General features: G+C 41.0%; 1 protein-coding gene across 4 annotated transcripts in view; it reads right to left on the bottom strand.

Annotated features, from left to right (window-relative positions):
- SERAC1 (serine active site containing 1) overlaps positions 1-22,296 on the bottom strand; it is a 52,988-nt gene that overhangs the window by 22,727 nt on the left and 7,965 nt on the right. For 2 of the 4 annotated variants that reach the window (XM_070603080.1, XM_008543366.2), the window contains exons 2-8: positions 19,420-19,511; positions 18,068-18,104; positions 15,675-15,811; positions 14,380-14,469; positions 12,917-13,048; positions 10,507-10,628; positions 8,951-9,079 (exon numbers count right to left, since the gene is read on the bottom strand). In XM_070603080.1, the coding sequence (XP_070459181.1) occupies positions 8,951-9,079; positions 10,507-10,628; positions 12,917-13,048; positions 14,380-14,469; positions 15,675-15,811; positions 18,068-18,104; positions 19,420-19,510 (738 nt within the window). In that variant the 5' untranslated portion in view covers position 19,511. The remainder of the gene's footprint in view (positions 1-8,950; positions 9,080-10,506; positions 10,629-12,916; positions 13,049-14,379; positions 14,470-15,674; positions 15,812-18,067; positions 18,105-19,419; positions 19,512-22,296) is intronic. The other 2 variants (XM_070603081.1, XM_070603082.1) reach the window with 1 other exon arrangement.

Here is a 22,296-nt window from a genome sequence, read left to right as displayed (position 1 = left end):
CTTAGCAAATTCAAGGAACGGAGAGGAGAAGCCAGTGTGGCTGGAGTACAGTGAGCATAAGGGAGGGGAGAAAGAAAGGGGACAGTTACAAAGGTAGTGAAGAAACAGATTCAGCAAGCTGAAGCCAAAGCTGGCTATGAGACGTGACATCTGAAAATAATTACCTGTTCTCCTGGAAAACACTTTGAACTGAGCTGGGTTTGCTTTGTCCCTGTTACTTACATGTGACGAGCAGATTTACCCATAACCAAAGTCGGGAGGAGGGAAAGTGCAAGGAGTTTGCAGATGACAATGATGGGTTCATTCCAACAGAATGTACCTCCTGGGGAACTTGCACGACCTAAGGTTGTCCATCCATCTGAAAGCAAGCTGCACAGTCTCCTGTTTTGTGTAACCATCTCTGTAGCTTTCCAAATCCTCAGGCATTATAGAAACCTCCCATCTTTAAACCGTGTCTGTCGGCATCTTTCTCTCAATCACAACACATTGCTATACTTAGGGAGATGAATGCAGAAGTGTTGGGATGCAAGGACTTCAGACTCTAATAGCTGAGATGATTTCAGAGAGACTTCGGGAAATTACAGGGGAAGATGATAATACTGGAATTGCTCAAGATTTTAGTTGGATTGTCCTTAAGCCAAGGTCACAAAAGCTTTATGATGGAAAATCATTTCAATGCACCATATCCACTGTTCTCTTGACTGCAGGTGGTTTGCCATATTAGATCAAAGAGACATCACAATCCAGAATGTCCAACCTTCTGCATCTCTGGTTGCTTCCTTAGGCTCTAGATCACAGGCGCCTGAGGTCCTCTAAGAGGGGCTGAAACTGGAGACAAGCTGATTGACTGCAAGTGTCCAGATGGTAACAAAAACAAAACAAGACTGAAAACTGGATTGTGACATCAAAGAAGGAACGATATATATTTTTTTTTTGTGAGGAAGCTTAGCCCTGAGTTAACATCTGCTGCCAATCCTCCTCTTTTTGCTGAGGAAGGCTGGCCCTGAGCTAACATCCGTGCCCATTGTCCTCTACTTTATATGTGGGACGCCTACCACAGCATGGCTTGCCAAGCGGTGCCATGTCCGCACCTGGGGTCCGAACCGGCGAACCCCGGGCCGCCAAAGCGGAACGTGCGAACTTAACCGCTGTGCTAGTAGGTCAGCCCCAGAAGGAGCAATCTTGACGGTAACATCTGGGCTAGTAGGAGGCCCGAGGACCACCTCACCCTGTCCCCCAGCCACCTACAGAATCGTAGTCAGCAAATCCCAGGCAGATGCGGAAAGCTGCCGGGGAGGAGGTGACAGTAAAACTGAGAAGCGCTTTCGCTCTCCCCGCCCCAGTTCTCCCGAGGAACAGAGCAGAGGGACAACCGGCGGGAAGGCAGATCATCGCCGGGGCGGGGAGCAGGGGGCAGGTGGTCTGACACTGCTTCTAATTGTGGGTCCCTTTGTTATGCTACGCAGAAGAGCTAATCTCTGCTGTTTCTTCGTAAAAAATTACAAGTTTACAGCTCTGAAATTTGTGCAAACTAACTGGGCTTAAAGACGATGTTCATTCTAAAGCACGAGTTTTTAACCCTGGGTCATCCTTAAGGGTCTGGGGTAGATAGAATTCAGGTAGGGTGGAGGGGCAAAAATTACACCTTTATCTTCCTAACCTCTAACTGAAACTTTGCATCGTATTCAGTCACAAACGTGGACGATAAACCAGAGTGACAGTTGTGGTCTGTGTGACAGTCAGCAAGAGAAAGTGCAGACATCTTCATATCACATCTTACTTGTTGCAGCCATCTGGAAATAATGTTACGCTCACTGTTCCTTTGGACGCCAACTGCACATTCTCAGACTGGCGACCCAGAATCAACATTGCATCCAGTGTCCCCCTAGCAAGAACTATTTGAGATCCATTCATGGAGAGACTAGTCCTCAGTTTAACGTTCTTATTCAGTTAAGCAACAACAGCATTCACACTGATACATCTTTAAAAAATAAAATTTACACACTGAATTAAACCACAAGAAACAGCCGTTTTCCCCAACTCTATCCACCGAAAGGGTTTAAAGAGTACCAATGAGCTTCCTTAGCCCCAGAACTCAGTTTCTAAAAACGATCAGCCCTAGAACAAACCAGAACTTCTTCAAGAATCATCTGATTCTACGGCCGGAGCAGAGAAAGTTTAAGATGAGCTGGAACATTTTCTAATGCCAGAAAATACAGCAGTGCTCAAAAAATAAAGGAGACATTTCCAAAAGACGTGGGAGCCATAGCCAAATCTGGGGCAACCTGAGCACCAATATGAATAATAACAGCAATGGTTTATAATCTAGTGAATAAAATAACAATCCATGAGCCCATGGACCCACGGACCAGGAAAAAAGGAAGCGGGGGGCGGGGAGGAGAAGGAGGAAGGAAAGCTTTTCCTTACAGTAGATTACTGACAAGTAAAGAGAGAATGATGGAATTGGGGATGGGGCGTGGGAATCACCATTCTGCAACATTCCAATAATAACTGCTTTTCAGGCAAGATTCATTCAAAAGACACTAAAATCATTGGCTGAAAGTTTGAAGAGAAACTGGGTAGTCTAATAGTCTCAAAATTATCTCCTCTCCCCACAGATCCTGTATTCATTACAAACAAAACATGTTAACATTAAAGCAGAGAACCTGGAAAGGTAACATCAACAATAAAGGGACCAACTGGCAACATGTGCTTCTGGATGTGATGCCCTGAGAAGGGCACAAAATCACGGACACTGTGTCCCTGTGATAAAAGCACAACCTGAATCCAATCACGATGAACTGAGGGCATTCTCGAAACCACTGCTTTGTACTCTTCAAAAACGTGAACGATACGAAGACAGAGAAAAGCTGAAGCGTTTTCCCAGATAAAAGGAGACAAAACAGACATGGCCATCAAATGCAATGCTTCATCCTAGACTAGATCCTGGATCAGATTTACAAAAGAAAAAACCTGTCATGAAAGAATTACTGAGACAGCTGGCAAAGTTCAACTATGCAGTCTACACTGGATAACAGTATTATCCACTGTTGACTTTCTGAGCTTGTAGCTACACTGTGGTGATGTCAGGGAACGTCCTTGTTGTTAGGAAATACATGCTTAAGCGTTGAGAGGTGATGGGCATCGTTTCTGCAGCTAAGTCTCAAATGCTTCAGGGAGGAAAACAGTAAACGTGTGTGAACAGACATATATATCTATAGAGAGGGAAAGTAAATGGGGGGTGATAAAACAAATGGGATAAAATGTTCATAACTGGTGAATCTTAGTGACATGCAGTTTTTACAACTCTTTGAGTCTGAAATTATTTCAAAGTAAAAGTTAAAATATTTTTAAATAAACTTCAACTTTCCTGTTTTAAATGTATTTTCTTGTTAATGCATTAATAATAAGCACATTTATTAATTATATCACAAATTTGTTTTTTATTTTGGTCACAATATTTCAATATAATTAGTTTCCTTTGTAATCCTATGTACTGTATCTGATACATCTAGAAATGAGTTCATAGACTTTACCCAATCACCAAAAGGATCCATGGTGTACAAAGACGAAGAATCCTTGCTCTAAAACCAAAAACAACTGTGTAGGCTCTCTGCTGAGGCTTCGAGTGACCTCTCCACGTGAGCAGTTTTGCAGAGAAGCAGCATACTGCCCCTTGAAGGGTGCTTGGGGACTGTCACAGGGCAAGTGTGTCATAAACTGGTCAGATAGATCACTAAAAACCAGATGGACACCCCTCCTATCCCTTTGCCCCCAACTTCTTGGCGTGGAAAAAATGCACGAAGCCTGACTAAACCGGGGTGAGGATGGGGAGAAACAAGAATAAGTGAATGGAGTTGCTTACTGGTCTGATGAGATGGAACCTCAGAAGTGAAACTAAATATTTTTTAAAATATTAAATTAAAGATGTGCTGCTTCTTATTTAAAAAAAAACATGTTCAGAGGACAGGGACCCAAATCAAAGCGAAAGCAGCATCTTCCAAGTAGAAAACCAGAAGTACTTCATTAAACACAAAGCACTCAGTGGGTTTTTTTTTTAAAAGTACCAAAAACAATTTCTTTCTGAAATTTCTACTTAAAGGATAGATCTATGTGTGCATGTGATTTGCCCAAATAGAATGGAATTTTTTTTTTGAGGAAGATTACATCTGCCACCAATTTTTTTGCTGAGGAAGACTGGCCCTGAGCTAACATCCACGCCCATCTTCCTCTACTTTGTATTTGGGATGCCTGCCACAGCATGGCTTGATAAGTGGTGTTTAGGTCCACACCTGGGATCCGATCCAGTGAATCCCAGGCCGCCAAAGTGGAACGTGTGCATTTAACTGCTATGCCACCAGGCTGGCCCCAGATGGAAATGTTTTAAGAATCAGTTTCATTATTTCCATTGTGATCTATGATTCCTAAATATACTGAATTGTAAGAGTGTCAAGATAATGCAATTGAAAGGTCCTATGAATTACTTTCTCAGACATCACTTTGTCTAGGGGAAGATCTCGTTTAGAACGGGCCAGTGAGACGGGTGGGGGAGGGGCAATGGGGAAGGTGGCAGGAAACCCACATCCTCTCCAAGGTGGTAAATGTTAACACACACATATGACATGTTAATTATGCACACACAGGGTCAGCTGAAACTACGAAACTCTTTAAACTGCTGGCCGAGGCCATGACTCCTGGGTAGACAAAGAAGTAGCAGAGTGTTGTAAACCACTTTCTCTCTCTTCACTTAGCAAAAGGTAATTAAATGCTATAGAAGTGACAGAACACCCTAGAAGGTAGAGGGATGTTGACTAAATAGGAATGAGCAGAAGGAAATCTTTCCGGCTGAAAAAGAACATCAGGCCAGGCAGCCGGAGCTGTGGCGCGAGAACAAGGGAGAAGTGAGTGGCAGCAGTGGGAGATGGAAGCGGGTGGGACACCCTGGCAGAGAGCAGCGAGGCATCCCGTGCCCACCCTGACTGTGCCCACTGACCCTGTCCATCCATAGCCTGGTCCTGGCCAAGCTGAAACTATCAGAAGTTAGACAAGACCTGCTGAAATTGAGGCTGTGTTCCCTGGCTCCCAGATGACAAAGGGAGCCTGAGAACAGAGAAGGGAAGGCTATGGAAAATGGAAGAAATCACTCACAATGATAGGCCCACGGTCTCATAGATATGACACCAGAAGCACAGCGACAAAAGAACAAAATGCATAAACTGGACTTCATCAAAATTAAAAATGTTGGTCTGCAAAAGACACTATCAAGAAAGTGAAAAAACCCACAAAATGGGAGAAATATTTGCAAACAATATATCTGATAGGGGATTTATATCTAAAATATATAAAGAATTCTCACAACAATAAAAAGACACGTAACCCAATTAAAAAATGGACAAAGGATTTGAATAGACATTTCTCCAAAGAAGATACATTAATGGTCAATAAGCACATGAAAAGATGCTCCATATCATTAATCATTAAGCAAATGCAAACCAAAACCAGAATGAAGATTCCACAACACGTCCCAGCAATTCCACTCCTGGGTACATACCCAAGAGAATTAAAAACATACGCCCACAGAAAAACCTGTACACAAATGTTCACAGCAGCATGATTCATAATAGGCAAAAAGTGGAAAGCACCTAAATATCCATCAACTGGTGGATGTATGAACAAAATGGTATACCCACACAATGGAATATTACTGGCCATAAAAATGAATGAAGTACTGATACACACTACAACGTGGCTGAACCTTGAAAACATTATACTAAGTTAAAGAAGTCAGAAACAAAAGGCAACATACTAGATGACACTATTTCCATGATACCATCGATATCCATACCACTGGATGATACATCTGGAAATGTCCAGAATATGCAAATCCATAGAGAGAGGGAGTAGATTAGTGGTTGCCAGGGGCTAGGGAGTAGGAGGGGGGTTGGGGGAATGAAGAGTGACTGCTAATGGGTTCAGGCTTCTTTTGGGGATGATGAAATCGTCCTGGAATTAGCCAGTGGTGATGGTTGTACAACTCTGCGAGTATACTAAAACCCAATGAATTATATATTTTTAAACTGGAAATATCATCATGAATTTAAGGCCTATTAAGAAACAGGTAATTGTTCTGCTCTGTCACTTAGGTAGCTAGGACCCTTGGGTCCACCTTCTCTACCTCCATGTAGAACAATTCAGTATGTACCCTAGTGCCTGTGTTTTGGACTCTAATACTATTCTCCACTAAGAAGAACCAGATCTCCTTGAAGGAGCAGCCGATTCATGCTGTAGGGCAGGAAGAATCAAGAAGAGCCAGGGACATCTTATTGTCAGGAAACAAAGGTGCTTTCACAGCCAACTTGACGATGGCATTAAAAAGAATAATGGGGTCAGCCTAAAGAAAGGGCTCTAGTGGCCAGGCAGCAGCACCCTGAACACCAAAAAGGAAACAATAATTACAATTCACTGGAGCAATTCCAAGACACAGCCCAAAGGGAAAATTATAAAGTATACTAGAGAAGTCATATCTACTGATGTGTCACTAATTTCTCATGAAAAGGGAAATGAGAAAAAGACAAATCATTCAATTGGTAAAGAATATAGAATACTATGATTGATTTTACTGATGAAATACTTTCTTCCCATTGAGTAGATTATATAGTTATTGTAGTAATAGTGATGGTAACATGTTTTCATTTCTCCTGGAGATATGAGACATTTTATGGAGACAAGCTTGCTGAGATGATAGCACAAGAACACTGGAATTCAGTAATCGCCCGTGGGTGGGCCTAGAGTTGGAGTCTCTTTAGGATGCTACGTCTAGGACACTGTCCTTTGACCCCCCAGAAGCAGCCCTCTGCGATGCATTAGAGCAGTTTTCTACCAGTTATTTGCACCTAGTGAACCGGCCCATAGCTAAACAGTAGGATTTGGGTATGCAGGAAGACAGAACGTAAAAATCCCTCTCAAAAAGACTTTTCAAGTCCAAAGGCAGTCTTCCTCCAAGGGACAGGAGCACGGCTGTGGGGCACTCTGAGAGCTGTGAGGAGGCTGCACCTCAGCCAGAGCATGCCGCGCCCTGCTGACCAATGCTACGGTCCCCTTCAGTTTTTGTACCGTTTGCCACAAACTTTACATCTATAACTGTGCCTACTGGTGCCCTCCTGCCAATCTCATCACCATTCCTGGGGGCAGCCACGCTGGTGAACAAGGGCCAGTCCATGCTTTGATCACAAAAAGTAAAGGGCTCGGACTTAACATGTAATGGGAAGCCATTTGGAGGGCTTTAAGCAGGAGCGTGACAGAATCTAATTCATGCTTTTAAAAAAACCACTCTGGGGGACGGTCCGGTGGTGCAGCGGTTAAGTTCGCAAGTTCCACTTCGGTGGCCCGAGGTTCGGATCCCGGGTGTGGACAAGGCACCACTTGCCAAAGCCATGCTGTGCCACGCTACTATAAAGTAGAGGAAGATGGGTACGGATGTTAGCTCAGGGCTAATCTTCCTAAAAAAAAAAAGAAAAAAAAAAAGAAGAAAAAAGAAAAAACCACTCTGACTGGTGTGAGGACACGCGACTAGAAAGACAAGTGAGGAGCGTCTAGCTGAGCAGTGATGGAGATGTGATGAGGAAACTTCTGGATCCAGCAAGGTGGTGAGCTAGGCTTCCAGTGAACCCCTCCCATGAGAAACATGTAGAAATGTTTGATAAAATACAATAAAAGCTATTTTAAAACATAGCCAAGCTCTAAAGAAAAGAAGAAGAAATAAAGGGGAGGCCTGGGGTGCTGGAACTGAAAACAGACTGTCCAGCAGAAGTGGTAAGCACACGGGGGATGGTGTAAAATGCCTGCAGCCCCCGTGGGATGGGCTATTAACACTCTCGTTCAGGGCAGCAGATGTGGTTCTGGGTCTCACACTCCATGAGGGTTACCTCCTCTCTACAAGACGCTCTAGAAGAACTCTGCCCACCAGCCCGTGAAAGCAACAGGAAAGCCTGTTTCTGCTTGGGGCTTTGGGTGAGAAAGCACAATCCTAAGACCATGCCATGTACAGATGTATCTGAATTTACACTCCCTATGTGCTACAGAAATACCAAACTAAGGAGTTAATATAAAAAACTAGTCCAGTAACAGTGAAACTCCTGGGGTATCCAACAAAACTGCTCTGTGGGTACAGATGTATGATCCAGGATGCTGGGAACTCCCATAGCAAACAATCAGTCCAGCTAAAGGGGCGCTCACAGGAGAAATGCATAACCCATGCTAATCCACAATCTAACATAAGGGCGAGTCAATGCCATCATAAACAGGAATTGACACCCCAGGAAACTGAAATAATAGAAGACTACAGGAGACTTTACAATTATTTTTTAAATGGAAGAATAGAAGCCAAGATGCAAGAAGATCACTATGAAAAAGAGGCGGTGGTGGCCAGGAGGAGATGGCTACAGTGAAGATGGTGAGACAAGTGGATTCAAGGACAGCTCACAGGAAGTGGTGACTATTTGGACATGGAAGAAAGGAACAAAGAATTCTGAGCCTTTAGCTTAAGCAGCTAGGTGGACACTCTGCCACTCACTGAGATGAAAAGACTAAAGGAGGAAGAGCTTTGCGGAGGGAGGGTGGGTTCCACGTTAGGTTGGGGGCACCCATTATACCTCCAAATAGAGACATCACGTAGGAGGTCGAATATTCAAATGTAGAGCTGAGGTTAGAACATGGGGCTAGAGATATCAGTTCAGGCATCGGCAGCATACAGGTGCTATCTAAAACCTTGTACTACACCACCTATTCATTCTTCAAGATGCAACTTCACAGTGACCTCCCGGGAAGCCTCACGTGACTCTTAAGCAGAGGGAAGGGCTCCTGGAGGAATGACTAGTCAACATCCCCTGGCACAATACCCCGGGAAGACTGGGCGCTCAAACATATTTACTGAATGAATAGAGGAGCTAACCTTCTGAGCGGCTAGGCTTTGACTGCTTTCGCTCAGAGCCAGAGATGTAAAATACTGGATACACTCATCTAGCTCCGTTTGAGGTAAAGAAGCCAGCAACTGTCTGAGCTCTTCTTCAATGGAATAATCCTGAAACAAAAGGAAAAGAAAACCAGCAGATAAATTAGTGCTTTTAGTCTTGAAAACAGTGACTCACCCAGGGAAAGAGAGAATCATTTAATTTTGAATTCTGTACTTTCATGTCTGCTACCTTGATCTGAAAGACCAACTGCAAAGTACAGCTCTAGATTTGCACCTTACGGGCTACTCCACATCCTGACTCAAAATGGATTATTACCCTCTTTCTAACTAAAGCTGGCTTTGAAAATCCAGAACTCATTAATATCTGATTTTCTCTAACAACTTACATCTAGTATATTCATTTTTCTATTTTTCAAAAACTGCAAGTTTTCAGGTTTTTTTTTTTTTTTAAAGATTGGCACCTGAGCTAACAACTGTTGCCAATCTTCTTTTTTCTCCTGCTTTTTCTCCCCAAACATACCCCCAGTACATAGTTGTATATTTTAGCTGTGGGTCCTTCTAGTTGTGGCATGTGGGACGCTGCCTCAACGTGGCCTGATGAGTAGTGCCATGTCCGCGCCCAGGAGCCGAACCAGCGAAACCCTGGGCCGCCGAAGCAGAGCACGAGAACTTAACCACTTGGCCACGGGGCTGGCCCCCCCTTTTTTTCCGAAAGATTTTATTTTTTCTTTTTCTCCCCAAAGCCCCCTGGTACACAGTTGTGTATTTTTTTTAGTCGTGGGTCCTTCTAGTTGTGGCATGTGGGACACCGCCTCAACGTGGCCTCATGAGCAGTGCCATGTCCAAGTGCAGGATCCAAACCAGTGAAACCCTGGGCCTCGGAAGCAGAGCACGTGAACTTAACCACTCGGCCACGGGGCAGCCCCAAGTTTTCAGATTTTCATTTTCTAGGAAAAGCGCTCAAGAAATATGCTCTAATATCTACATGAGTGGTTAATAACTAATATATATGTATAGTAATACATTAATATCTATACATAGTAGTTCTCCAGGGGCTGTTTTATACCCTAGCAAACATTCAGCAATATCTGGAGACATTTTTGGTTGTTACAGCTCCGGAGGTGCTCCTGGCATCTAACAAGCAGAGGCCAGGGATGCTGCTAAACACCCTGAAATGTACAGATCAGCCTCCAGCAACACAATTATTTGGCCCAACAGGTTAATAGTGTTGAGGTTGCGAAAAACTGATCTATAGCAACCTCAGGACAATGGGTCAGTTCATGGCTGCTGATACACTGTGAAGTTACCCTCTGGTGTACCGAGACTCCAACCCCAAAGGAGAAAATAACATAAGAGAGAGCAGCATCTCCTGGGGAATCAAGAAACCTTTGTACGGAAACCATAATTTCAGGTTTATATCCTAGTTTACCTGCTTGTGAAAAATAGCCAACAAACTGCTTTTTGAATGTTTACTTTGCACCCAAAGTAAAGATGACATGTTAAGCTATTTTTCACTCACCGGTTTATTTACTTACTTCTGTTAAAGATGGCAAACTAGGTGGTGGGAGAAAAAAGCGAAGATCACTCTCTTTGCTTCGTGCCAAACCAATAAGAGTCCTCGGATCACAGGCTTGAGCGATTATCCTGTACTGGTAATCTATTGTAAGAGTACATCATTAGCACCCAAAGTAGCTTACAGTTGTTTCAAGGATTAAGTGAACAATTTAATTTAATGGTAAACTACAAGTTTGTAATTCAAAATTTCCCAAAGTTTTTTCACAACTACAACTGCATTTACAATACCAATAAGCTAAATAGCCAATATTTCCATGACTGATCTCACAATTCTCCTTAACATATTTTTAGGTCTACCAGTCTAACTAACCTTTTTAAAAAAAATGAACCTCAAATGTGAAAATGGATAGCTCAGAATCAATTTAACATCTTCTCCCTTTCCTTTTTTTTAAAATAATTCTAGTGTTCAAAAGCTGTTTTGATCACTCCTCAAAAACCCGAGGCTGCGTTTTGATCTCTTGTCACTGGTAACAGTCCAGTGCTTGGCACTCATTCCACGATGCCCATGAACAACCTGAGGTTCCAGGTGGTGGCACTTGGTTTTGGCCTTCATGGTGTGACCATTCCATTCTTTATGTATTGCCACAGAATGAATGTTTGTGTCCCCCAAATTCACATGCTGAAACCTGATCCCCAATGTCATGGTATTCGGAGGTGGGACCTTTGGGAGGTGACTAAGTCATGATGGTGCAGCGCTCACAACTGGGAACAGGGCCCTTATAAAAAAAGACCTCAGAGAGATCCCTTGTCCCTTCTGCCATGTGAGGACGCAGTGAAAAGACAGCCATCTATGAACCAGAAAGCAGGTCCTCACCAGACACCAAGTCTGCCAGCACCCCGATCCTGTATTTCCCAGCCTCCAGCACCAGGAGAAATAAACTTCTCTTGTTTATAAGCCACCCAGTCTATGGTATTTTGTTACAGCAGCCCAAATGGACTAAGACATGAATCAAAACAAAACTGCAACCACTGAGGCAGACGTTATTTGTAATAATGGCAGCTCATAACCTGGGTGAGGTCTTCAGAATCAAGTGGGAAACTCTTCCAAAAGCTACATGCCAGGGCTCCAACTCTGATTTTTCTCATATAGTAAGTCTGAAAAGGAGTCCTTGAAGGCAGATTTTGAAAAAGATTTTTATTCTAAGTCTCCACTAACATTAAGTAAGCTTGTATTTACATTATAAATTATTACAATTACAGCTACCAATCAATCAACTAATTAACTTGTATGGAGGCAGCGATCTTATTCTGCGACTTGACTTTTCTTTGAAAACATTATTCTTTTTAATTTGTTTACCCATTTTTTTTTTAAAGATTTTATTTTTTTTTCCTTTTTCTTCCCAAAGCTCCCCGGTACATAGTTGTATATTCTTCGTTGTGGGTCCTTCTAGTTGTGGCATGTGGGACACTGCCTCAGCGTGGTATGATGGGCAGTGCCATGTCCGCGTCCAGGATTCGAACCAGTGAAACACTGGGCCGCCTGCAGTGGAGCGCGCGAACTTAACCACTCAGCCACGGGGCCAGCCCCGAATTTGTTTACCCACTTTTATAAGATGATTCTATGAACAAAATGTACTTGGGTTCCTGCACTATAATAAGAGCAGATCTGAGGTCTCACTCGTGTGCTTTTACTGCAGAACTTGACATTAAATACAATTACATATTTTAAATATTTTAAATCTTCCTTAGAAAATAATATACACAAATCAGGTACAGTTGACTGATTATTAGTATTAGCACCAAGTCGATTGTCAAAGTGAAAGCAAATACAACCATATAGTGCAGCAAGCAATTAAAATGTATTTCACTAAAGAGGAACCAAAAGAAAATGCAAATACAACATTAGGCTATAACTATCAGAATCAAGAGTTTCTTTCAAGAGTTTCTCTGATCAAGTAAAACTTTGTTCTGGTAGAAAGTTAGACAAATATATCTACTTCAGTTTTTTGTTTGTTTGTTTTTGGTGAGGAAGATTGGCCCTGAGCTAACATCTATACTGATATTCCTCTATTTTGTAAGTGGGATGCGGCCACAGCATGGCTTGATGAGTGCTGTGTAGGTCTATGCCCAGGATCTGAACCCGAGAACCCTGGGCTGCCAAATTGGAGCATGTGAACTTAACCACTGCACCACCAGGCCAGCCCCTCTACCTCTGTTTTGACGCTGTTCTTACCAAATACATCTGGCTAACAGGCAGTAGGTTTTCCACTTTATCACTGAAGTTTCTTTTTAAAAATTTTGAGAATATTTTTTATATATTTTAAGATTGCCTAAATTATTTTCCTTCCTTAATATCTCATTCCCTTCTCTTCTATATGAGAAATCAGGAGCTGGCTGATGGTGTGCCATGTGTTCAGATGGTCTCATTACCATGCCAGTGGTGGGTCTCTGACATTTCCTGCACAGCCTGCAATCGTGCTGTCCTGTCATCCAACTTACTCTTCCTCAGGAGCAGCCACACAGCACATTCATGATCTTCTACGTCAACTGTACTAAAAGGGTCTTCGGAAAAAGGGAAAAATAACAAGACAAAGTGAACATTGTGAACAGCGAGAAGAACATTTTTATCCTCACATTTATTTAAGATGGTCCTTATAAATATATATATAAAATCTATACTAGGAGAGTTAAATCCATTTCCAGTATTGATCACGACTCACAGGCTTGTTCTCAGATGTGTCGTATTATTGTGTTACATTTATTATGTATACTATGTATGTGCTTTTGTTTTATATACTATGTTGCTTTCACAATGCGGTCTTTTTTTTTTTGGCTCTTTTTCCCTAAAAAGTTTTTTATTATGAAAAATATCTTACATATGGAAGAATTAAAAGAATAATACATTAACATCCATATGCTTACCAAAACTAGATTTAATAAATGTTATCATTTTGCCATATTTGCTTATTTTACATGCATGAGTGTAGTTTTTTTCTAAACCATGTGAAAGGAAGCTGTAGACATGATGACATTTTACCCTTTCACAGCTCAACCTGCATCTCCTAAGAGTAAGGTTGCATTCTCTTATATAATGATGACGCCACTATAACTGCCAAGAACACTAACAAAAATCTTCCAAAATCATGTAAAATCCAGTCTAACGTCATATTCAAATTTCTCCAATTAGCCCAGAAATCTTTGGAGCTGTTTTTTAAAACCAAGATTTGATTAAGTCTCTGCAGTCTTTTAATTCTAGAACATTTTCCCATCTTTTCTTTTTCATGATGCCAACTTTGTAAAGAGGTCAGGTCAGCTGTTTTATAGCTGGCTCCACGTTGTAGATTTGCCTGATTGTGCAATCTGCATTTTTGATGCAATTCTCACTACGAGAAAGCATGGGAGCTATTTTCTAACAAACTCTAAATTCTGAAACACTCGAGGGTATATTTAGTCTCAATATTTATTTAAAACTATCTAACAACAATACATCCACAAAGATGGGAGGAAGAAAACTGTTTAAGGCATCAAGTCCTTAAAATTAAATATAGCCCAAGAGAATAACGTTATTCAATTTTCCATAGCTATAATAAATGTTAGTATAAGAAACGGAGAAAAAAATCTCAGGTTGATCATCAAATGACTTTCAGATTACTGAGAAGGATTCCAAGTTAAATACAGTCATGTGTCGCTTAACGATGGGGATATGTTCTGATTAATGTGTCATTAGGCGTCATTGTGTGACCATCATAGAGTGTACTTACACAAACCTAGATGATGTAGCACATTACACACCTAAGCTATATGGTGCTAGTCTTATGGGCCCACCATCACATATGCAGTCTGCCACTGACTGAAACGTTGCCATGCGGTGCATGACTGTATTTGATACTTACCAGCAAATGGACCCCGTAATATCTTTGCCGATGTTGCCAATACTTTTCTTACTGCTTTGTGAAGCTCTTTTCTTGCCTGGTAGGTGATTCCTAAAATGATAACAAATTTAAACAAAATCACGTGTGTACTCTAAACACTACGCTCCAATACTTCAAAGAGAAATATAAACTAAACTCCAAATTTGTTCAAAAAGAAAATATAAAATAGCATATTTTTCCTTTTTTTGGGTCATTATCAAAGCAACTAAAACCATTATGGGAACACAGAGCTCTAGATCCCAAAATAAGATTGCTCTCCAAGTCAGGGAAAAAGTAAAAACAAACCAAAAACACTATCTAACTAAAGATAACAAAAATCCTTATGAACAACACAGGATTAGCTACATTCAGGAAAATGTTCCTTAAAAATAGCCCCTCTCAAACCGAAATTTGGAGATACCTTACTAACGAGATTAAGCGTCACTATATAGGTAAATTATAAGCTATAAAAATTCTGTGTCATTGAAATTGTTAGCACACCATAACAGCACGTTGAACTACAGGAAGGCCAAATAATGACGACACAAACAGGACAGAGTGGCGCCACTGCAGCTCGGAGAACCTGCCGCACTCAGGGAACGTGATGTGCTACCAGGCGTGGCGGTTCCGGCTGACAACGCAGGGACAGACAGCTGGACGCCAAGTGTGGAGACTCAGCGGGCTACCCACATCTCGATGAAAGGATACTGCTCTGCTCTAAAATTTCACGTTCGCCAAGCGATCGCCTGATTACTAATTAGGTTTCCACGTGAGCTAAATATGGAGAAGGGGAATGTTCCGTCTAGTAGAGAGAGGTTTTCTAGCCTTTATGACAGATGTTTTCCCTCTGTAAATAAGTAGGTTGATACTCATAATTATGAATCCATCTCCTGAGTTTAGTGTGCATGAATAAATAAATCCCTTAAAGCAGAAATATCTCTGAGCTACGGGACAGAATCATGTTTCTGTGATTGCCAAACCGAGGGCCAGCCTGTGAACTGACGGCCCTGTAAACTGTGGAACTCCAAGCTTAGACTGAAACAACCAGCTCGTCTTCACTTCACCTAGCTATAGGAGAATTTCAAACTTGGGTTAGCATGGAAGTCCCAAATGTGGTCTTGAATTAACTCTTCAGGAACTCGGTTCTCACAAGGTTTGGTGATTCTTAGAGTAAGCTCTACCCATCTTATTACTATTGTATTTTAAATATTCATTCTTAAATTCAGTAACTGGCTTCCATTTTTTACAAAGATGGGATTACTTTACCATAAACTTACCATGATTTTCTCTTTTATCTAAAGAAACTGTGTGCACATATATATATGACTTCATTTTTTCTCTTTCTACCACTTGAGTATCTAATGTCAAAGACTTCTTCAGCGCCAGGACTTCATATGTAAGAAATAAAGAACCTCTTAAAAAGAAACAAAAAATTCATCATAAATACATGATCCAAATGTAACACAAGAGCCACTCTTTTCTGGGTTTTTTAGCTGAGGAAGACTGGCCCTGAGCTAACATCTGTTGCCCATCTTCCTCCTTTTGCTTGAGGAAGATTTGCCCAGAGCTAACATCTGTGCCCATCTTCCTCTATTTTGTATGTGGGTTGCCACCACAGTGTGACCACCGTGGTGTAGGTCTGCGTCCGGGAACCAAACCCGGGCCAGCGAAGCAGAGCATGCCACTTAACCACTGGGCATGGGGTCAGCCCAAGAGCCACTCCTTTTTATTAAGCTTTTTGTAGTGAACTTTTTCTTTCTTTTATATTGAGAAACATAATATATATACAGTAATGTGCATATAACATACTTATAGATACTTAAAAAATATTTGTATAACTGTATACACACACATTTCAGTTTAACAAATAATAATAAATAGCTCCATTACCATATCCAGGCAGAAACAGAACATTAACAGTACCCCAGAAGCCCACAATGTGTCCCTCCCTTATGCTGACCTGCCCTCTTATCTCTATAGCTAATTATCATTATGACTTTTATTATAGTAACACCTTTGCTTTTGTATATAGTATACCACTATGCGTGCATCCTTCAACAACACAGCTTAGTTTCGTCTGTGTGTGAACGGCACAGGAACGGAATCGCACTGCACATCTTCCTTTGTTCAGCCTTCCGTTTGTGAGAATCATCCACGTGGCTGCACGTATCTGGAGCTCAGGCACTTATGTTTTCATGTGGTCTGTGATTCATCCGTTGTATGGGTATACCACAACTTATTCACCCATTCTACCACAGATGGGCATTGAGGGGATTCCTAGTTTGAGTCTATTACAAACAACACTGTTACACATCTTACACGTCTCCTCTGTACTCGTGTATGTGTTCCTCTAGGGTACATATCTAGAAGTAGAATTACAGACTTTCTGGCAATATATATATATGTTGTTCAACTTTACTACATAATGCCTTTTCAAACTTTTTTCAAAAACATTAGCTAATTTGTACTCCCATCACCGGCATATGAAAGTTTCTCCTCTCCCAAGAGTTACAACTAAAGTCAAGTTTTGAATGTGAAATACTATGTTGTTTACTGTGTACCCTAAAATGAAGGTTTTTTCCCCTAATCAGACTGATGTACACACACCCTAAATCCAGACACAAAGGCTGCAGTCTGTCTGGATTCAGAGCTGAGTAACCTCAATTACAGTAAGTCTCTCCTGAGCTTCCCACCCTAAAGCAAAATCAGGCAAGACAGGAAGGCCAGACACTGGCCAGCACAGAGGAACAGAGCAGATGTGTTCACTATTTTGATCATGCTTGCCATGAAAGACAGCACTCTACAAAAAATTGTGATTAATTTTCACTATACTTCTGAATATAATTGTGATATAAACAAAGAAACTGCATTACAGAAAAGAGCATACATGTCTCTTTTGCCTGGAATGAGCCAGAGGGAAAAATCATCTAAATACGTTTTGCTCTACTTTACAGTGTCAGAGAGAAATGTACGTATTTGGATAAAATGCCAAATCTCTCTCTTTTACCATTTTAGCATCTAAGCCTTGATTTTATATTTACACTAGTGAAAAAGAGCATTATTAACAAAAACACTAGAGTAGTATTTGACATACATTTAAGATATATAACCCTCCCTCAAAAAAAGGAAAGAAAAGAGAATGAAAAATAATTTTGGAAAGGAGAGTCACTCCCTTCATTAAGCATTAACCTCTGAAACAGAATGAGATGGGTGATGTCAATCTATTGGTTTTCTCCCTCAGGCTCAATTTCTTTTCATAAGAGCTTGATGGTGATTTAAAGGATTTTCAAAAATAATTTGACTCTAGTCGATTTTTACCTTCTTCATCCACTTTAGAATGTAACACAAGAAGAGACTGGACTGCATGCGAGCTAAGTGGAGAGTGCAGGCTCTGTAGGGGTCTCAAGTGCTCTCCTCAGAGCAAGACAGCCAGGTGGGTGGATCCCCATCATACACTTGGACCCAAGAGAAGACACTCCTCAGAAAGCAAAGTAGCTGAATCCAGACAACACTGAAGTGGCAGAACCAGTGATTAACCAGTGATGAATCCACCTGTCTATTCCAAAATCTATACCTTTTTCACTACCCCCATGCTACCTGTAAATCACTTCCATTGAGATTTCAATAGTAGTATAATGAAGCCAATTAATATTTCATAGTTGACACTTACCCTAAAATCAGTGATCCAGTAAACTTTATTATTTTTCCTTCAAAAAGAAAGGAAAAAAGTCAATGTGATGAATTTCCTTTTTTAAATGTGACAGGAAGTAGGCAACAGTGTAAGTCCCTACCTATAATAAATATAATTGGATAAGAAGTTACTGATATTTTTCCATTAACATAATCATTTGCTATCAACACATGGCTTCCTATCTCCAGATGCAAACAAACGAACCAATAAGCACTGGGTACGAAAGGAGAATCTGTACTCTGTATTCTCCCCATTTCAGACTCACTCTCCCCTCCCTCCACCTCTAATTCTGTCAGCGCCCACCACATCATAGAGACCTGGTTCCTGCTGCACCACTGATGTTGCCAGGCCAACACTGCTTCCACAAATGCCACGTCTGGGGAGCTAACTTCCCTCTGACTCCTGTCAGTTCACAACCAGTTAAATAAAGGAACAGGGAGAACTCTCCCTATCACTACTAGGACTATACTGAGCGATTATGTTTGTCAAGCGGGGACACAAAATGACTCTTCTCAAAGTAACAGTGTTATAATTGGTGATTAAGTGCCAGATGTACATAGCTCCATTTAAAATACAGGTTACATTCTACAAGTTTATTCATAATTTTTTTGTTTGGAACTTGGAAAACATTTTATTAACATTAAAAAAGAACTCCTAGTGGCAGATATAGCTAGTGGCCTATCCAATACACGTAAGCCCCTTAATTCTTACTAACATAACTTGATTACTAAAAATAGTCAACCCGATCTAAAAATATTCAAATTCCCAGACTCCTCTGCAGCTACGGCTGGCTGTGCAACACAGTTCAAACCAATCAGATAGCGATGGAAGCATAGGGAGGGATCCTTCCCCAGAAGAAAAGACAAAGCCTCACACAATGGCTTTTGGCCTTTGTGCTTTCTTTTTTTTTTTTTTTCTGCTTTATCTCCCTAAATCCCCCCTGGTACATAGTTGTATATCTTAGTTCCAGGTCCTTCCAGTTGTGGCATGCGGGACGCCACCTCAACGTGGCTTGACAAGTGGTGCCATGTCCACGCCCAGGATCCCAACCAGCAAAACCCTGGGCCGCCACAGCAGAGCACATGAACTTAACCACTCGGCCACAGGGCTGGCCCCCTTTCTGCTTTCTTGATGTCCAGGGATTCAGCAACCATCTTGTGACCATGAGGACAATAAGGATATTTGGGGTGGACCATTAGCATAGACAGAAAAGACATAAAACAAATCATGGATTTATCATTGGGTTAAATAAGTCTTGTGGACCACTCCGGAAACTTAACCACAATCCTATCACTGTTTCTATAGAAAACAGTTGTGTAAACTGTACTCACGGACATCTCTCCAGTATGTGTTGCTTTTTGGTGAAGGAGTTGAAGTTCCTATTCTTCTGCAACAGATGACACAATAAGCAGCCAGGGACATTCTGTGTAATTAGAACAATTACAACAAATTTAATTGAGCATCTAATTAAACATATTTCTTTTAACTAGAAGAACATGTCACAATCACAGTGGACTGTCCACAGAGTTAGAATTTTCAAGACCAGGAAAACTTTTCAATTGAAAAAAATTTCTCTGGGCCAGCCCCGGTGGCCTGGTGGTTAAGTTCCGTATGCTCCACTTCAGCGGCCTGGATTTGGTTCCCAGGCACAGACCTAAACCACTCATCTATCAGTGGCCCTAGTGTGATGGTGGCTCACATACACAATAGAGGAAGATTGGCAACAGATGCTAGCTCAGGGCAAACCTTCCTGAGCAAAAAAAAAAAAGATTTCTCTGTTAAAAACTTAAAACAGACCTATTAGAATATTTTGCTAGTCCTTTGCTATTCTTCAAAGAGTGTCCAACTGTGACCAATGACTAGTAGGAAACAGGAAAACACAGATCATTAATCAGAATATCAATATAGGAATTTAAAATTTTTAAATGTCTTTTTAAAGACATACGCATTTAGATAGATAGATAGATATTTCCATTTCTCTGTGGTGACTGGAAGCCCTATAGAAATGAAAAGCAGCTCTGAATGGAAGATATACACAGAACCATGGAAGTATTTAGTTTTTCTCCAGCTCCTTCATGATGGTACCCAACATTGTTTAAAATCTTTGAAATTTAATTGTTAATTGTTAGCATCCTGTCAAAAAAGGAGAAATATAGCTCAACTATCTCATCAACTGAGTAAAGATGATCGAAATATGATCACGATGCAATGGTTTCTAGAACGCAGTATTCTAGATCATATCAGACTGTCTTTGGATGAGCTATTTTTTCCTTTTTCCTTTCCTATAAGGGAAAAGAAGGAAGATGCTTTGAGAGACTCATGTGAGAAATGGTCCTTTGGTTCACATATAAAAAATTTCTGGCAGCTTTATAGGGATTGGGGGAAATTACTTGGTAGACATGTAAAAGAAAAATCTGTTAGCGATAACACAAAATAAAAAGCTTTCCAATTTTTTCTCGTGATTCTAGTACACCCACTGATGACTAAGCAAACCAGTTTAGGCAACAGGTAAACTTGTAAAGGCCACTGTTTCATGATGTCTCTCTTATTTAATGGGTTGCTACTACTTCTCTAAGGACATAAGGATAACGGTAAAAATTATCTAACGGCTGCAATGAAGCAGGTGCTCATAAAACTGGGGTGGAATGCAATGTAAACTCCAGAGTCCAAACAGGTCTTTATCTGCATTGTTCTCTCCTGCTTCCGAGGAAAAGGCCTCACCCCTTTCTCACAGGAAATGTGCCATCTACGCTCTAGACCTCCTCTCTTCTGCTTTCAAAGGGACCTTCAGTCATTATCTGCCTTCGTCTTCTTAATCTTCACACTCTCTTTCTCTTTCAATTCTTTCTGCTCCTCTCCCCTAAATACTGGATGTCCAATGTTCTCCCATCAAAACAAAACAAAAAACAAAGGATGGGAAAAAAAAACCACCCTTCCTCCATCAAGTACCATCCCGCTACAAGCTCTTCTCTCCCCAGTCCGCCTTCTGCCAACACTGAAACAGCAATCCTTAAGGTCACCAGTGAGGGACATCTTTGTTGCAAAATCCACTTTCCAGTCATCATCTGACTTGCTCTGTCGGAAGCATTTGACTAGTCTCTCCTTCTCTAGTTGCTATATACCCCGTCTTCTAGTTTTATTCTCACATTTCTGGCTGCGCTATCCCATTACTCATTCAACAAGCATTTATTGAGCACCTATCACCCATTGGGGATGGAAATTTGAGATGTGAATAAGGCAGGATAGCCCCCTGCCCTACGGAACTTACAATTGGCTCTGCTGCCTCCACTCAGCCCTTAGATATTAGTGTTCCAGTGGGTTCCATCTGTGGTCTTTTTTTCTCATGCTATATTCTCTGGCTGAGTAATTTCAGTGTTTTCCTCACAAAGCTCTACCTATAGCTTATGATTCCCAAATCTCTGTAACTAACTCAGGTCTCTCTAAACTTCCAACACATATATTCAATTGCCTAATGCACATTTCAACTTTGAAGCACCACAAACACCTAAAACCTAGAAGGGCTAAAATCAAATCATCATATTCTTAAAACCAACTATCTGAAGATCATTTATTACTACACCATAGTTTCCCCATTGATTACAAATGATTCCTCCATACACCAAGGTCTAATCTAGCTAGGGTCCGTTTCTGGACAATTTTGTTCCACTGATCTGCTTGACTAACCCTGCATCAATGCTATAACATCTTTCTTAATTCCTATACCTTTAAAATGAGCCTTGATGGCTTCTACAGTGAGCATCTCTACACTCATTCTTTTCAGAACTGTCTTGCCTATTGGGATTTTGATTGGAAAGGAATTAAATTTACAGATTAATTTGGGGAGAACTGATACCATATGGAGTCCCTCCACTCGTGAAAAGTATATTTGCAACTCTTTTAGATCTTTTACACTTTTCCTCACCAAGGTCACGCAAGTTTTTTCTTTGTTTCTTCCTTTAACGGAAAATTTCAAGTGTATACAAACTTAGAGAGAGTAAAGAAATGGGGTTCATCACTCACCTTGAAAAACTATCAACACTGGCCAATCTTGTGTCATCTATTCCTGCTTTATCCAAAAGAACTTCTGCATGATAGACATGTCCTACATCTGTACTACTAGTGTGAAAATATGCTAGTGTCACTGAAGAACTGAAATTTTAATCTTTTAAAATTTTAACTAATTTTAATTTACATTACATTTTAATTTA

Source organism: Equus przewalskii, chromosome 32, assembly GCF_037783145.1.
Source record: "Equus przewalskii isolate Varuska chromosome 32, EquPr2, whole genome shotgun sequence".
NCBI lineage: Eukaryota > Metazoa > Chordata > Mammalia > Perissodactyla > Equidae > Equus > Equus przewalskii.
The sequence above is the reverse complement of the archived record's forward strand: the minus strand, read 5'-3'. Positions and strand labels throughout refer to the sequence as shown.